The sequence below is a fragment of the Danio rerio genome, chromosome 3, assembly GCF_049306965.1.
Source record: "Danio rerio strain Tuebingen ecotype United States chromosome 3, GRCz12tu, whole genome shotgun sequence".
In the NCBI taxonomy this organism is placed as follows: domain Eukaryota; kingdom Metazoa; phylum Chordata; class Actinopteri; order Cypriniformes; family Danionidae; genus Danio; species Danio rerio.
The window spans coordinates 40,049,353-40,065,020 of record NC_133178.1 but is presented as its reverse complement, the minus strand read 5'-3'; the positions used below and the strand labels follow the sequence as shown (position 1 = coordinate 40,065,020).

Genomic DNA, 15,668 nt, shown 5'->3' with positions numbered 1-15,668 from the left:
TCGCCAGCATAAGGTGGCACGCGTCGCACATCTATCACGCTGGCATAAATGCTTACTGCATACAGTACACTCCAGTGCTCATAGTAAATCTTCCTGAGTGCTGTGAGCTTTGATTGCTTTAGACTTGGCTCGCACAATGCGTTTGAAATGGGGCAGCGGCTGGCTCTGTCCGGGACTCTGCTGAAAAAGCTTTAACCTGCATTGCTGCTGAAGGCCTGCGCTTCCATACAAAACAAGTCTGTGAGACTTTGGTTGTTTGATGTACCGGCTATAATGAAGTGCATTGTGGGGAATTTTTCTGCTCTTTTGAGTAGGCTGGTGGAATCAAATGCTATTGTGCTGTGGTTCACAAAATATTTTTATTGAGGGCTCAGAGTGGCACAGTGGAGCAAAAAAATACAGGTAATCTTTTTTTATTTGACACCCGATGAACACCAAACAATTATTTTAGCTGTATATATATATATATATATATATATATATATATATATATATATATATATATATATATATATATATATATATATATATATATATATAGTAAAACAAAAAATAGCTCTATACCTCACAAAAAAGAAAATTCTGTTTTTAATGTGTCAGTCAGTGTTCATTTATTGTGAATTATGTTTCAGGGGGGACAGTGAACCAAATAATATTTTTTTCCATTTATCGTTCAATAAACTGCAATTTTTCAGAGACTGCATTTTTCAATAAAATTATATTCAAAAAAATAAATCTGCAAATAATTTGAATATTTAAGGTGGATAGTGAAGCAAAAAATAGCTTTGCTGTTTTTATTAATTTTTCTGCTTAGGCCTGTCACAATATTCAATATATCGAATTATCGCACAACACATGTACATGACCTTACTCATTTTCGATGATGCAGCATATATCACTTATACATAAAAACTAATTCTAGCAACATTTTAGCTGATTGTGCAACATCTTTATCTCTGTCTGAGGTGTCAGTGTCAGTATGGTTAAAAAAAAACACTCTAGTATTTATTACAAATTACTAAAGGATATTTTCATGTGGGTGTCTGACAAGTGAAAATAGATCTGGCAGTAGATATCGTAGCCTCTGTTATTTTACCTTGCAATTTTTTGTTAACACATTTTGTTTTCACATTCTGATTCCAATGCCTAATTATTAAATTGTAAAAATGACTATAATAGTAAAATATTATGTGTTCTTTGCATTATGCATTACTTGCATTATGATGATTTTATATTGTCATTCTGGTATTTATCCAGAAAAATTATCACAATATATTTTGCTGCAATATATTGTACAAAAAAATGAATGAATGTCAGGTCTAATTCTTTTTTTATCATGACTCAAAAAAAATGTAGAATTTTGAGGATTCAGAGTGGCACGATGAAATGTAAAATATATATCTGTTTTTTTATGTCAATCAGTTTATATTTACCTTATAGTGAATTAGGTTTCATAGTAAATAAATAAATTCCTGACAAATAAGACAAAAATAAGCTGAAAAAGCTTTAAGCTGCTCCACTGAAGGCTCCTCTACAGAACACTCGGAGAGCCTTTGACCTGTGACGTCCCGGCTATAATGAAGTGCAGTGTGGGCATTTTTCTACTCTTTTATTGAATTCACTGCTTGGACTCTGCACTGCACAAATGCAAAGAGATAGCATTCTCAAAAGAGGCTGAAAATGTGTGTTTTGAAATGCTGTGGCAGATTAAAGCCCTTGTAAACCTTGTTAAAGTCTACTGGGCAAGAAGCACCTATTTAAAAGAGACATAGCATGACAAACTGCTTTTTTGGATGCATTGGTATGATGAAAATCTCACTACTGAGTCTTTATTAGGCTTTTATAGATTGAGGAATGCTTTTTGAAGCAGAGTTGGAGCTTGTAAATGTGACTTTGTGTGCTGGTGATAAATGACTGAATGATTGACTTAAGCCAGCCAATATAACCGAGGCTTGCATCTTTGAGAAATGCATTTAAAAGCCATTTATTCTGCAATATTAAGCAGATAGTCTGCTGTTAAAAATATTGTAAATAAAGAATGTTGAAGTATGTTTACAAGGAAGTGTACTGTAAAGTATCTGAAGTTGAGAAAAACTTGAAGGCAACCAGCTTTAGGACAGTTTTGAGTTTACTCAACTTTAAGAGCCCCTATTATGCATTATAAAAAGGTCATATTTCGGTTTTCGGTTTTTTTCAACAACATACTGACATGCATACAAGGTCAAAAAACTTTCATTGTCTTATAATATGCATTATTTTTTACCTAATTATCCCATATTTGTTCAGCGATTCATTTGTTCCCAAACCCCTCTGCACGATGCTATTCTGTGCTGATTAGTCCAGTAGCTATGTCTGTTGCGATTGGTCAACTGGGTTAAGCGCGAGATAGAGAAAAACGTGCTTCATCTCATGGTTAAGAAGTAGTCAGAGCACAGAGTTATATGTGTGAGCCCAATGCAGAAATGCATTAAAGCAATGCAGTTAAACACCAGCATATTCCTCTATTCTTAACCTCAAGTAATTACAATGACACACATTCAGTATTAATCCACACAGTAGCAAAAGTTAAACTATATTTAAATTGACCGTGTTGTGTGTGTGAGGAATGACTGATGGTGGCCATAGCTACAAACAGCAGAGGATCGTCAGTTCAGAAACACATAAATCGGTAAAGAAAGAAGCATGCATCACGTTTTCAATGTGGTTTTGGACCAATATTTGAATAGCCCATACAGATTTATCCTGAGAGATGCAGTACAAGCACTGATCTAAAACAGATACATGATTACAAGCCGCTCAGAGCAATTACAAGTTACAACACAATTAAATACATATTTTTCAAACCAATTTAATCACAACAAAGAAAGAAGAAGAAACTGGTCCATACAAACTGTGTAACAGTTACTGACAAAGTTCCATACAGTAGTAGTCTTGCTGATTGTATCAATCATCAGAAAATGACAGGAACAAACACAGCAAACAGTTGGCTATACTGTGGCTATTGACCTTATTCTAAAATGCGGAAGTGCGCCTGTTTTCGCGATTGTCTTAGAACTTCCGATTCAGTCGCCTATGGGAGAAATGACTAGGAATAATAAACGGCAGAAAATGGCCAAACTACTTGCTCAACAAACAAATGTTTGCATGACTACACAGACCAAGTAGCATAATATAATAAGAAAATATTGAATTGCAACATCAAGCAGCGTAACGAGCAGTTGTTAACGTCAAAAAATGAATGAAAGTGAATGTGACCGGAAGTCGCGAGACAAAATGATTCAAATGGCAGCGCCCACTCGACAGCTGAGAATAAGGTGAATACTGTGGTATTGTTGTGGAAATAAAACCGTTTATTCCCCACAGCCACAGGTATAGTAATCGTCGCGTCTTGATCAATCCCATGATGCCTCGCTAGCGGAGTGCTAGTGTCTGAAGGGAAAGCAGTGTTCATGTTTTACCGGATCCATCAGTTCATATTTGGTATTGTTTCTTGTTGCCGTCAACGCGAACAGGCAAGAGATCCAGACAAACGACAAAACATTTAAATTTCATTTAAATTAATAAATATTTTGATATTATTTAGATTATTTCTAAAAATGCATGTTGTTTGCAAAACAAAATAATAGATTTTATATTATAATTTTACACAATGCAAATTATTATTATTATTATTATTACAAATGTTGTTTTTAAAGTCATTGCTGTTTAATTTAATTTAATTTTATTGTATTTTATTTAATTTTATTTAGAAATAAAACTTGGCACATTGACTTTCCCCATTTACATGTGTATAAATGAGTCTACATTAGTAAACTAATACAGCTGCTTTCCTATAACCCTTGCTTTGCTTCTCTCTCTTTCTTCAGGTTGGCAGTATCGGTGAAGATGAAGAGTGGAAGGTGTTATATGAAAAAGAGAACGACCCTGAAGCTCAGATGCTGGAGGTTCCCAATCTCACCCCCTTCACACACTACAGGTCAGTCAGACCCCTCCACAGGCATACATTAACTGCTTTTAACGCAGCAATTGCCATATAAACGGCATTTTCATTTATTTTAAACACGCACATTAAGCGAGCCTAATTAAATAACGGCACGTAGATTACTGCAATTACAGTTGCATTAGCGAAGACACGTTTGCACTTTAATCAGATTATGATTCTGTGCCTGCATAAACAAATCGAACGGTTCACAGTTCAAGTCAGCACTGCGGCAAGGCTTTCTCTTCTGTATTTATGCCTCTGATCTTGTTATTTTCTGCTTCCTTCCCCGAGGACGCCGTTAATTCATTCCTTTCTTCTTTCTTGTTCTGTCTGATCTTGACATCTTTGTGATATTTGTCTTATGCCGGAAAAAGACAATTGAACAGAGATTTGATGCGGAGTTGCTGAGATGCAGTGTGTGTGCATGAAATCTATTTACGCTCAGAAAACACTTCTTTTATGCATGGACTTCAGAATTCACTGCACACTGCAAGTTCTCCCAGTGACAGTCGCATCTGAATGATGCTTCAAAGTGTGTGTGTGTGTGTGTGTGTGTGTGTGTGTGTGTGTGTGTGTGTGTGTGTGTGTGTGTGTGTGTGTGTGTGTGTGTGTGTGTGTGTGTGTGTGTGTGTGTGTGTGTGTGCGTGCGGACTATACAGCACAGCCAAAAATCACTCCACTACTCGCTGCGCTTGACACTGTGATAAACATAGCTGCAACATGGCATTTGGTGGCACACGGGTGTAAATAACAAACATATTTGCCAACTGTTTTGGCTGTTTGGTTGTGGTGGTGTGGAAATAAATAATAGCGGCCAAATACTTCATCTTTATCAGCTGTCGTTAGTAAACAAAATGTGTTTACTGTTGTTATTTTTTTTTACTAAAATGTGATTCACAGACATTCAAGCCAAAATTGACCAAAAAAGGCTGTTTAACAATTGCAAATGACAATTCATATCATAAGCTTATTCACAAAACATTCATGCACAACATAATTAGCTTTGATAAAATAAGACTCACAAATACTTCAATCATAAACAGCCATATGTGTTAGCAAATTCCTGTCAGTTTGTCAATTTCTATGGATTTCTGTGTGCGTATTTTGATAAAGATCATTCTCTTTAAACAATGAGGTGTGATTTTTCAGTTTAGCCAGTTATAATTCATGCCTAATGGACTTAAAATATTACTAGTGCAAAAAAATAATGAGCAACAGAAAAATGAGGCATGTCATTTAAATATATTAATCATAAATACATTTTTTAAAATATTAGAAAGTCTTAAGTTAACCAGAATAACAAGTTGGATCAGGGGTCTTAAACTGCCGCGGGCCATTTGTAGCCTCCTTCCTCCTCCCTCAGGCCCACAACTGACGTCAAAAATATAATGAGATTCTGCCCAACAAAACTCATATATTTGAATCACTATCATTGTTGTGCAATCATGTCTAGCCACTTGTGGTTTTGATCTCCCACCTACTGGACATTTAAAGTACAATAATATACAGTATGTTCGGTTAACCTCCAGTTTCTCTGTTTGCAGTTGAAAGTAACGTACATGCAAATTATTTCTGGAGCTGATTTAAACGTTGAAATATATATAAGTACATGCTCTATTTTTACTAAAGTTACATTTTGGAACATACTCAAGGGTCATTTGATTATATTTAGTTTTATACAAACACATCTCTATGGCATACACGTTATGCTTGTGGTTAAATATGAAAATATTGCTAATATCCAATTCAAATGGTCTTATTTGGTAGATTTTCCTCATATGCATATTAAGAGTTGTGTAAAGAATGTGCATTAGTAAAATATGACTGCTGGCTGAATTGAACATGTTAAAGTAAAAGTTATATATATATATATATATATATTCTTTCCCATATTAGGTAGCCTACCATGTTAGGTGTGCAATTTGCCACAATGACAAATCATAAAAATGAAGCTTTTTTATTTTTGTCTCTTGTCGAGACAAGATCTAAATAATGGTAGAATTTAAGCCAAAGAATGGTTGTATAACTCTTAATTTTATCCACGATCCTACTTTCTCACAGATTTCACTCCTTGAAGCATCTCACATGTGCCTCACTGAGGACATGCTTTAGGGCTTCCTCTACCGTAATACACCTAGAACACAGATTGCCTTAAAACCCATCAATGGTAGGGAAGCGTTTGTTCTTGTTAACTGCAGCAAAAGAGTTAAACAAAAACTTTAATCGATTTTACGCAGATCATACTACTGCAAAACAGGCTGCAAAACAATTTGGCCCCACTTCCGTGTAATGTAATGGTTGTGAGGGCACAGGCGAGACTTAATTTTTCGAGAAATACTCAAATACATCACTCATGCGCTGTTTGTATCTATAAGTCACGTAAAACAATAAATTGCAAACTGAAATAAATATAATTTGATTACATAGTTTGAAATTTGATGTTTTATGAAATTATTTACATTTTTGCGATTATTTTGCATTTAATTAGGAATTATGCAGGATTGCAAAAATTTTTGACTTTTTGTTGATTTTGCGTTGGATTACACGATTACACTTTCATCTCATTTTATGCTTGAACAACTAAATGAATGCTTAAGTCTATTTAACTGAATGTATTGTAATTGCATTACAGCATTGATGCTGTAAAAGGAACATTTTGAAATTGAAAATAGTCACATAGAGCTTTCACTGGAAGTTTATCATTGGCTAAAAAACACTAGCTGTGCATGTAGTTCATTAAAAAAAGCGTTACTCAGTGCTTTATGTTTGCAATAATATTTCTGAAACGTCTTAAATGAATACTTGGAATTTATTCATTTATGTCTGATTTAATCATCAATATAAACATATTATATTTTTGGGGTAGGATTTGTAAATTTGAATGATTTAGAGTGTGTTAGAAAACTGTAGTTTCAATCTTTGATTTGGATTAGATAACTGATATACTGGGAGATAGGTTTTTTATTTATTTGTTTCTATAAACCTCAGCTTAATGGGGATTATTGCTTTACTGTCACATGAAAATTGTTTTAAAACAATGTTCAGCTTTATTAGCTGGAATGTTTATGTCTTATTAATGACACATCGGTAATCAGATCTCTTCATTCTGCGTACTGTACATAAAGCTAGTGCTGTTATCTAAACAGGTTTAGTGTGTGACTCCATCCATTTGTTTCAGACAGCTGGAATCATCCGTGAGCTTCATGATAAACTGCTTGCCTTCGTGTTTTTCTCTACGTCGCAAATTTCTGTCAGATCTTATGGATGTTGCCGCAGCCTCTCCATTTGTTCTGCTCACTGATAAACTTTGATTTCATGGTAATTGGTGCAATTATAAAATGAATTGCACAGGCCTTGAACAGGTCTCATAGCGTCATCTGTTTTCAGTCAAGTGTTACATTTTTAAAGATGGGACGATTATCTTGGTGTTCACAGGTTTCGAATGCGTCAGGTGAATATCGTGGGTCCGAGTGCAGTAAGTGTACCATCCCGAGTCATTCAGACCCTGCAGGCTCCTCCAGATGTGGCCCCCAGCAGTGTGACTGTGCGGACTGCCAGCGAGACCAGCCTGTGGCTACGCTGGGTGGTAAGTGGCATTGTGGCTAAATAAATAGGCTGCTAACACAAAGATTGTAGGTTTAAATCCAATAAGATGGCATGTCTTTTTGATCAGATACAGTATCATTCTGTTCCATTCACCATTTTTTCTGGACTTATAATTATAATTTTCTTATCATCTAAAACATGCTGCTGCTGTGTTCATATTTGTCAGGTTTGGTTCGATTGCTCTATTGGTGCAGTTTATCTGAGTAACTGCACTCTTAACTAAAGTGTTGACTTAACAGGAAAATGTCAATAAGAAATTGACTAAATATTTAATAACACTTTATTAGTTAATATGTCAACACAGACTCATTCTAAAAACGTCCCCACATATAAATTTCTAGAGATCTCAAATTATGTAGCCAGAGATATGTATGGCTGCTATTCGTCTTTAAAATAAACGCTACGGGGCAGTATGATGCCATTCCTTTTCACGCTTACTAGCTGACCGATTACCTCCGTATGGATGACTTTCCTGCTGTTACCAGTTTGTCCAGTAGCTCGCCATGTACGCTAGTGAACTTTAGACAAAGAGAGGAGTTGAACACAATGACAGGGTTTGAGTCTTGCGAAGAACCGTTCCAGAAAGCGGGTAAGACTAAAAACAAAAGCCAAAAAGTTAAGTTAAGAAGTATATAACGAGGTGATAATGTGGCAAAATCTGAAAACGTGATAAAAAAAAAACAGGCAATGGCTTTTGTTTTTCTGGATTGCTTTTGAAAACACTTCGTTGGGTTTAGGGAAGTGGGTGGGTGGGTCAATCAATGCTTTTAAAAACACTATTGGTTGGGTTCAACTAGGGTTGTAACAATATACCGGTATGACGGTTTACCACGATTTGAACGTGCACGATTATCATACCATGAACAATTGCATATCTACGGTTTTAACCCTTAAAGACCGAGACAGCCGCCCGCGGCTAAAAATAAGTATTGCTCTTAAATGTTTAATAACTTTTGATCCGCTGATCCGATTCATACAATTCAAAGATTGGCATAAAGAAGAGAATCTCAGCTTTCCATCACATAACATTCGCGGACTTTCAGAGGCTCCGGAATCAGTGCGGTTACGCCATCAACATTTGACAACGCTGATTTGACACAGAAACGCTCGTCACTGTGTCTCCGGACAAATCAGACATGATACATTGATGCATTGTCCCTCCTCCATGCCCAGATTGGTTCAAACTCGCTAAATCAGAACCAATAAGCATAGGTTTCGCTTTTGTTTGTGGACCAAGCTTTTTGAACAACACGGAATGAGAGAAAGGCATACATTTATGCGCGGCTAAATAAAACGCAAAAAAAAAAAAGTTTTGCATGAAATAATTCTCATACTAAGTACTTTTGCATGCACAGCAGCACAGAAACATGACAAAACAGTGACACAGCAAAGACGAACTGCTGCTCTTGCTGTTTTCAAAAGACGCAAATGAAGATGCAGCTGTTTGTCTGCATTGCAGACAACCATATCCATATCCATAGACAACCATATCCATGCTGGCACATAAAACCTAGGGATGTTCCATATTGAATCTAGTTTCGTTATGTAACTATTTATAGTATAGTAAATATTTATATCTATTTTTTACTGAGGATTTTCACCATGTTTATTTGGACTTTATTTGGACTTTGACACATTATTTATTATTTTATTATTTTTATTTGTTCATTGTAAGTGGTGTTGTTTATAGTAACTAAAAATATATTATTTGGAAAAAGTCAAATTTGCTTCACTGTTCTATTATTTTGTAACATTTGTAACATACCGTATACCGCGAAACCGTCAAACCGTGGTATTGTTTTAGACGATTATCATACCGTGAAAAATTCATACCGTTACAACCCTAGGTTCAACCAATGAGGCGGGTGAATTAGTCGGTCAGTTAGTTGGTCAGTCAGTCAGTCAACAGTGGTGGATTTACATGAGAACAACAGGCCTTAATGTCAGTCCTGAGAGAAATTTGAGATTTCAAAAAGCATACAGTGGCCTCTGCAAAAAAATTGTACCTCCTGGGACGTATTTGGCGCTCTCCAGAAATTTATATAGCGGTACGTTTTCAGAATGAGCCTGAGTTGTAATACGTAATTATGAGCAATGATTATGAGCAATAATTAGCTAGCGTTAACTAACATGAACAAATATTGTAAATAATGTATAGCTCATTGTCATGTTAGTAAGTATATAAACTAACATTAACTAATACAATCTTATTATAAAGTGTTACCATTTTTATAGAATGCGATCTTTAAAAAATATTCAAATGTTTTTGCATAAAAGAAAAAATAAATATATATATATATATATATATATATATATATATATATATATATATAGAGAGAGAGAGAGAGAGAGAGAGAGAGAGAGAGAGAGAGAGAGAAAGAGAGAGAGAGAGAGAGAGAGAGTATCATTTTGAAACATAAAATGTATTTTGCTAAAAATATACCTGTGCAGCATAAGGAGGTTTTGTACTCACATACAGTCTCAATACCACTAATATTGACACCCTTGTTGGATGTCTTAATTGTTTATGTAAAATAAAAAAACAACCACTACAACAACAAAAAAATAAATCTTCTCTGATTCATGTTGGCAGAATATTTTGGAAGAACATTTCCATTAATATTTGACGTTTATGTAAACCTGGGTGAAGGAAGAAGAAATTGTTCAGCCATGACCTCCTGTTTCAGAAGGTTTTAATGAGTTCAGTCATTCGTCACAATAGCAAAGGCCAAAGAGGTTTAGCCAAAAGGTTGTTGAGCTTCACACTTGAGCTTGGGCTATGAGATCAAAAAAGGGGTGAAAATGAGTACTTCCAAATTTCCAAACTGAGTGTCCAACATATTTCTGAGAATCACAGCTAGACAATTGTGGTAGTTAGGTCTTTCATTCGAAAAGTCTCCGAAACTAAAATCTGTTGTCACCTCTATCTCTGTCACCGCAAATTGGTTGAAAGGTTTTCAAGAAAAAAGCCTCTACTCCAAACACAAGCATCTTTATTATCAGTTTTATTTTCAATATTGTGACCAAAAGATCTGAAGGTTAAACAATAAGGACATTTTTCACAGCCTTCTTTGGAGCCAATAATAGTGGAGGGCACTTTACTACATGTAAAGTGTGCTATTATTTCTGTGTGTGACTTTTGTCAGTCATAAGCTTGCTGTTATGTAAGATATTTCATATATTCAAAAACTGATTATTAATACAGAGGTTTCAGATCTGCTCTGAGATTAATGAAGTCAAGTGCATTATATCTACTAGACTTCATTCGGTAATTCAGCCCTTGATTCACTTTTTTAAATCTTTCAGAGGTCATAATGGCAAAAATGGGGTGCAAGGAAATTCTTATATTGTAACTTTCAGTGCTGGTGTTCTGACAGGCTGCCATTATCTCATCCCGCACATGAATGCAGGCTAGGATGTTGAAAGCAGGGTGTTTTTTGGACATCTATCGATTTTCAACCTGATATAAAGACTGCTGACATGTGAGAGCTAGTGCCTAAATTGAGTTTCTCAAATTGAAGCTCTTTACCTGTCAAATTAAAAGCACATGAGAGCTGATGTTTTGCCGGTTTGTGACATCTCACTTACCTTTTGGCTCCCGGTCAAAATCGCTTGGTTGATTTTGTTTTGGTTTGGCACGTAAATGATGGAGGATTATTAGATATGCGTATTAAATATAAATATAAGATTTATAGGAGCGTGTATATTTAATTGGGTTATGCTGTGCTTGCATTAGCAATGTTCAAGACTCTGCTGAGGCTGCGCGTTATAGAGGCTGCTCTGTTTATTTTTACACTCTTTCTTCTGTTTTTCTCTAATAAAAGAGTTTTTAAATTTAGCCTGTATTTCATCATATTTTTGATTTTCAGGTCATTTGATTCTGACTCAAATGGCCTGTAATTTTAGTAGAGGAAAGAAATGTTTTTAAAAGGTCAGGTAATTAAAAATGTCAAATTGCAATAGAGCAAATGTTCAAAGATTTTGAGACACACTAATGTTTAAAATGGGATCTGTTGTATTATTTCATAAAAAACATCAATTATGCTTAGCAAAGCTGCATTTATTTGATTTAGTAAAAACACAATGTTGTGAAAATAATTATAAAATAAAATTTATTCATTCATTTTCTTGTCGGCTTAGTCCCTTTATTAATCTGGGATCACCACAGTGGAATGAACCACCAACTTATCCAGCATAGGTTTTATGCAGTGGATGTCCTTCCAGCTGCAACCCATCACTGGAAAACAACCATACACACTCATTCACACTCATACACTACAGACAATGTAGCCTACTCAATTCACCTGTACCACATGTTTTGGACTGGGGGAAACCGGTGCATATATATATATGTGTGTGTGTGTGTGTGTGTGTGTGTGTGTGTGTGTGTGTGTGTGCGTGTGTGTGCATGTGCATATGTGTGTGAACTTTGCAAAGACAAAGTCATAAAGACATATGTGTGTAACTTATAATTGCAGAAAGGCTTGAATTAATTCCACAACAAATACATCAAATAATCATTGGGAAAGTTCTTACTGTATTAATGAGGGGTGTAACTATACAATCTACTCACAGTTCGCTATGTATTTTAACACAAGCATAAGCATTTATGAATATAACTCTAAATGAACATGCGGGCGAAGCAGTGGGGCAGTAGTTAGTGCTGTCGCCTCACAAGCAAGAAGGTCACTGGTTCGAGCCTCGGCTGGGTCAGTTGGCATTTCTGTGTGGAGTTTGCATGTTCTCCCTGCGTTCGTGTGGGTTTCCTCCAGGTTCTCCAGTTTCCCCCACAGCCCAAAGACATGTCGTATAGCTGAACTGTCCGTTGTGTATGAGTGTGAATGAGAGTGTATGGATATTTCCCAGAGATGGGTTGCAGCTGGAAGGGTATCCGCTGCGTAAAAACATATGCTGGATAAGTTGGCAGTTCATTCCGCTGTGGCGAACCCAAATTAATAAAGGGACTAAGCGAAAAGAAAATAAATAGATGAACACAGTGTTTAAAATGATGTAAAAACTGCGCATTTGGCTCAGCATGTATCATTAACTTTATGAATATACATGATTAATCATATACAGCATTTCAGTGCTGAGCCTAAATTATTTAAATAAGTTCTTTCTATATTTTTCTTCAGCGAAAGACATCGTTAGTGCATTATTAATGTCTTACAGTGCTATTTTTTCTTCATGTCATTTATCGTCTACTGTATGTATTCATTAAATTCATGACGCATCTATCATTTCTTTCTCTGCTTCATTACCATTTATGAAGTTTGTCAGTAGTTCTGTTGACTCACTGAGAGCGTGTGATGTCTCTGTCAGCCTCTGCCAGAGAGTGAGTACAATGGGAACCCAGAGAGCGTGGGCTACAGGGTGAGGGTGATGCGGGCAGACCTGCGGGGTGAGGCCAGCACAAGACTGCTGAACGACAGGCTAGAGAGGGAGATCACACTCGAGGGCCTGGAGGAGTGGACAGAGTACCAGCTGCAGATCCAGGCCTTCAACTCCATAGGCCCCGGACCCTGGAGTGAAAGTGTCAAGGGACGTACACGGGAGTCAGGTGAGGACAACCAGATGGCCACTAATGACTCTCATAATAATTTTGACTCTTATACTAGTTTATTTGTGTTTTGTTGTTTTTGTTTTGTTAGTTTTTTAGAACGTCTGACTAATTACAAATTAGGGTTGCTAAATTATAGGACATTTTTAAAGATGGAAACTTTCCATGGCAATCAATGGGAAAATATGGGAATTAACAGGAATATATAGGAATTAAAGGCAATAAACTGGTAATTTACAAAATTGTATATTAGCTAATAGCGTTAAATGTTAAATATAGTTAAAGGGTAAAATAATAAGATTTAAAGCATTTTAAATAGATTTTCTACTCTGCACATTTCTACTCTCACATGAAACCTTGTCAAACAAAATAAAATGACAAAATTAGTTGTATAATTATTTCACAAAATTAATGTTTTACAAGGGTTTCTGTATTTTTGAAAATAAATACAGGATTGATGATGTGCATAAGAGACTTCTTTCAAAAACATAAATGTTAATAAGTCCAAATTTTTAGTAAGCATTCTGATCTAGACCATGGGTGCCCAGACTCTTTCGCATAAAGGGCAAAAAAACAAATATCATTATGAGTCGTGGGCCAAAGGTAAATAAATCTCCACTGTTCATAAGAGTGAACAGTGGAGTATATTTAAACTATGTACAATATACATTTAGACTAAAGCCACTTTCACACAGTGATACTGGTAAATATCTGGAAAATTTCCGGAACGACTTTACCGGTATATTCAAAAAAGCGCTGTTCACACAGGCGAGGACGTTACGGAAATTTTCCGGAAAAGAGCATTCACACATCCATTCCAAAATACCGGTAAATTTTGACATCATTCACCATAAATGAGCTTTAAACGGCTGCGCTTGTATTTGTAAACATTTGACTAAATTACAGACTCTGTGGATGATCAATATTGTGAACAACTTTCGCATGTCGAGATGTTCATAATATGTGCGTGTGCAGGCGCTCACAGGCTGTTTCACAGGCACACGCAAAGCTTGAAGGTAAACAAACAACGGCTTATCATAAGCATCTCATCGATGATTATTTACACAGTTGGCATTAAGAAGAACATATAAACGTGATCTGACTAACTTCTAGCAGCTAACTGTGTCTGGAAAAATATTCAAAGGCTTTTATCCTCACAAACCGCGCGGACGTAAATGTTTCTGACTGTTGTGATTGGCTAAAGCAGACGTCTCACGTCAGCACGTTCTAGACGTGCACGCGCTTATTACGGCAATCTTCCATCTGCATTCACACAGCGCAGCATTCCGGCAAATTGCCGTTAATGTTACAACTTCTCTTTCCGGAAAATAGCCAGAACGAATTTACCGGTAATTTTCAAAAAGGACCTGTTCACACATACAACCTTTCCGGAAAATTACCGGCAATCTTATTCTGCAAATAAATCAATAGAATTAAAATAAACATATTTAAAAACGTATTAGTTTACATGCATCTCAGGCTATGACCAAAGAATGCTTATGTTTGTATATGTAAATTTCTCATTTGTATGTTGTAAATTTCTAATAAACTCCCATAAATTCCTGGTAAGTTTCCAAATTGGAAAATTTGCTGGAAATGTTCTGTCCCTTTGCAACTCTATTACAAATTACAGATTTGTTTCATGTAGAACCGTTAATCTGCAATATTTAAGGAGCATTCTCTTTCATAAAAATATAAAACCGACTGATATAGGAAAGTTCTGTTCCTAATATTATTATATCTTACATGTTAAAAGTACAATACAATTACAGCAAATAGTACTATTGTTTAAGCTTGTCCGAAACATATGTACTTTCATAAAAAATTAAAAATTATAATAAAGTTTAAACACATTAGATATCATGTATTATCTGTAAATGTTTTCTAAAATGAAGAGCATGAAATATTAAATGTCATGCATAAAATATATCAAACATACAGTAACAGCTCTTTACTGAATTTTTCATTCCACTTTGCTTCTTTTCTACAGTTTTCTATGTGATTGTGCTTGATGTACATGTTTGACCATTGGTTTTATCTTTTGCAGCCTTACTTGCATGAAACGGCATTCTAAAAATGTATCCGTACTACTTAGATATGTGCTTTAAAAAGTCTGTTCATTCCTTTGAGGCCAAGCACCAAAGAAGTGTATGTACCTCTAGAATCTTTTAGTGTTCTTTATCTTTTTCTTCTTTAGTTATTGAGTCTGTGGGGGAACGGAAATGTAAAAATAAAACTGCTACAAAAAGGGGAAGTTAACCCAATAATTAAATCGGTCATCATTTCCTCACTTTCTTCTGCTATTTTGTTTGATGGTAGCCATTGATTTCCATTGTTTTTATCCTACTATGAAAGTTAATGGGCACCATTAACCTGCATTTTTCAAATGATTTTCTTTTGTGTTCAACTGAAGAGTGAAAATCATAATCAATTAAAACCACAAGAGGAAGAATAAATGATGATGTAATTTAAAATTTTGGATGAAAATCTGTGCTAATGACCTTTTAATTTAACAAATAA

General features: G+C 35.5%; 1 protein-coding gene across 8 annotated transcripts in view; it reads left to right on the top strand.

The window, feature by feature from the left end:
• Positions 1-15,668, top strand: part of sdk1a (sidekick cell adhesion molecule 1a) — a 534,279-nt gene that overhangs the window by 426,115 nt on the left and 92,496 nt on the right. For 6 of the 8 annotated variants that reach the window (XR_012401153.1, XR_012401152.1, XM_073944925.1 and 3 more), the window contains 3 exons: positions 3,867-3,976; positions 7,418-7,568; positions 12,911-13,148. Coding sequence is in view for 4 of the 8 variants with exons in the window: in XM_073944925.1 (XP_073801026.1) it covers positions 3,867-3,976; positions 7,418-7,568; positions 12,911-13,148 (499 nt within the window). In the remaining 4 variants the exon portion in view is untranslated. Of the gene's footprint in view, positions 1-3,866; positions 3,977-7,417; positions 8,376-9,435; positions 9,861-12,910; positions 13,149-15,668 lie in introns of those variants that run through there. The other 2 variants (XR_012401155.1, XR_012401154.1) reach the window with 1 other exon arrangement.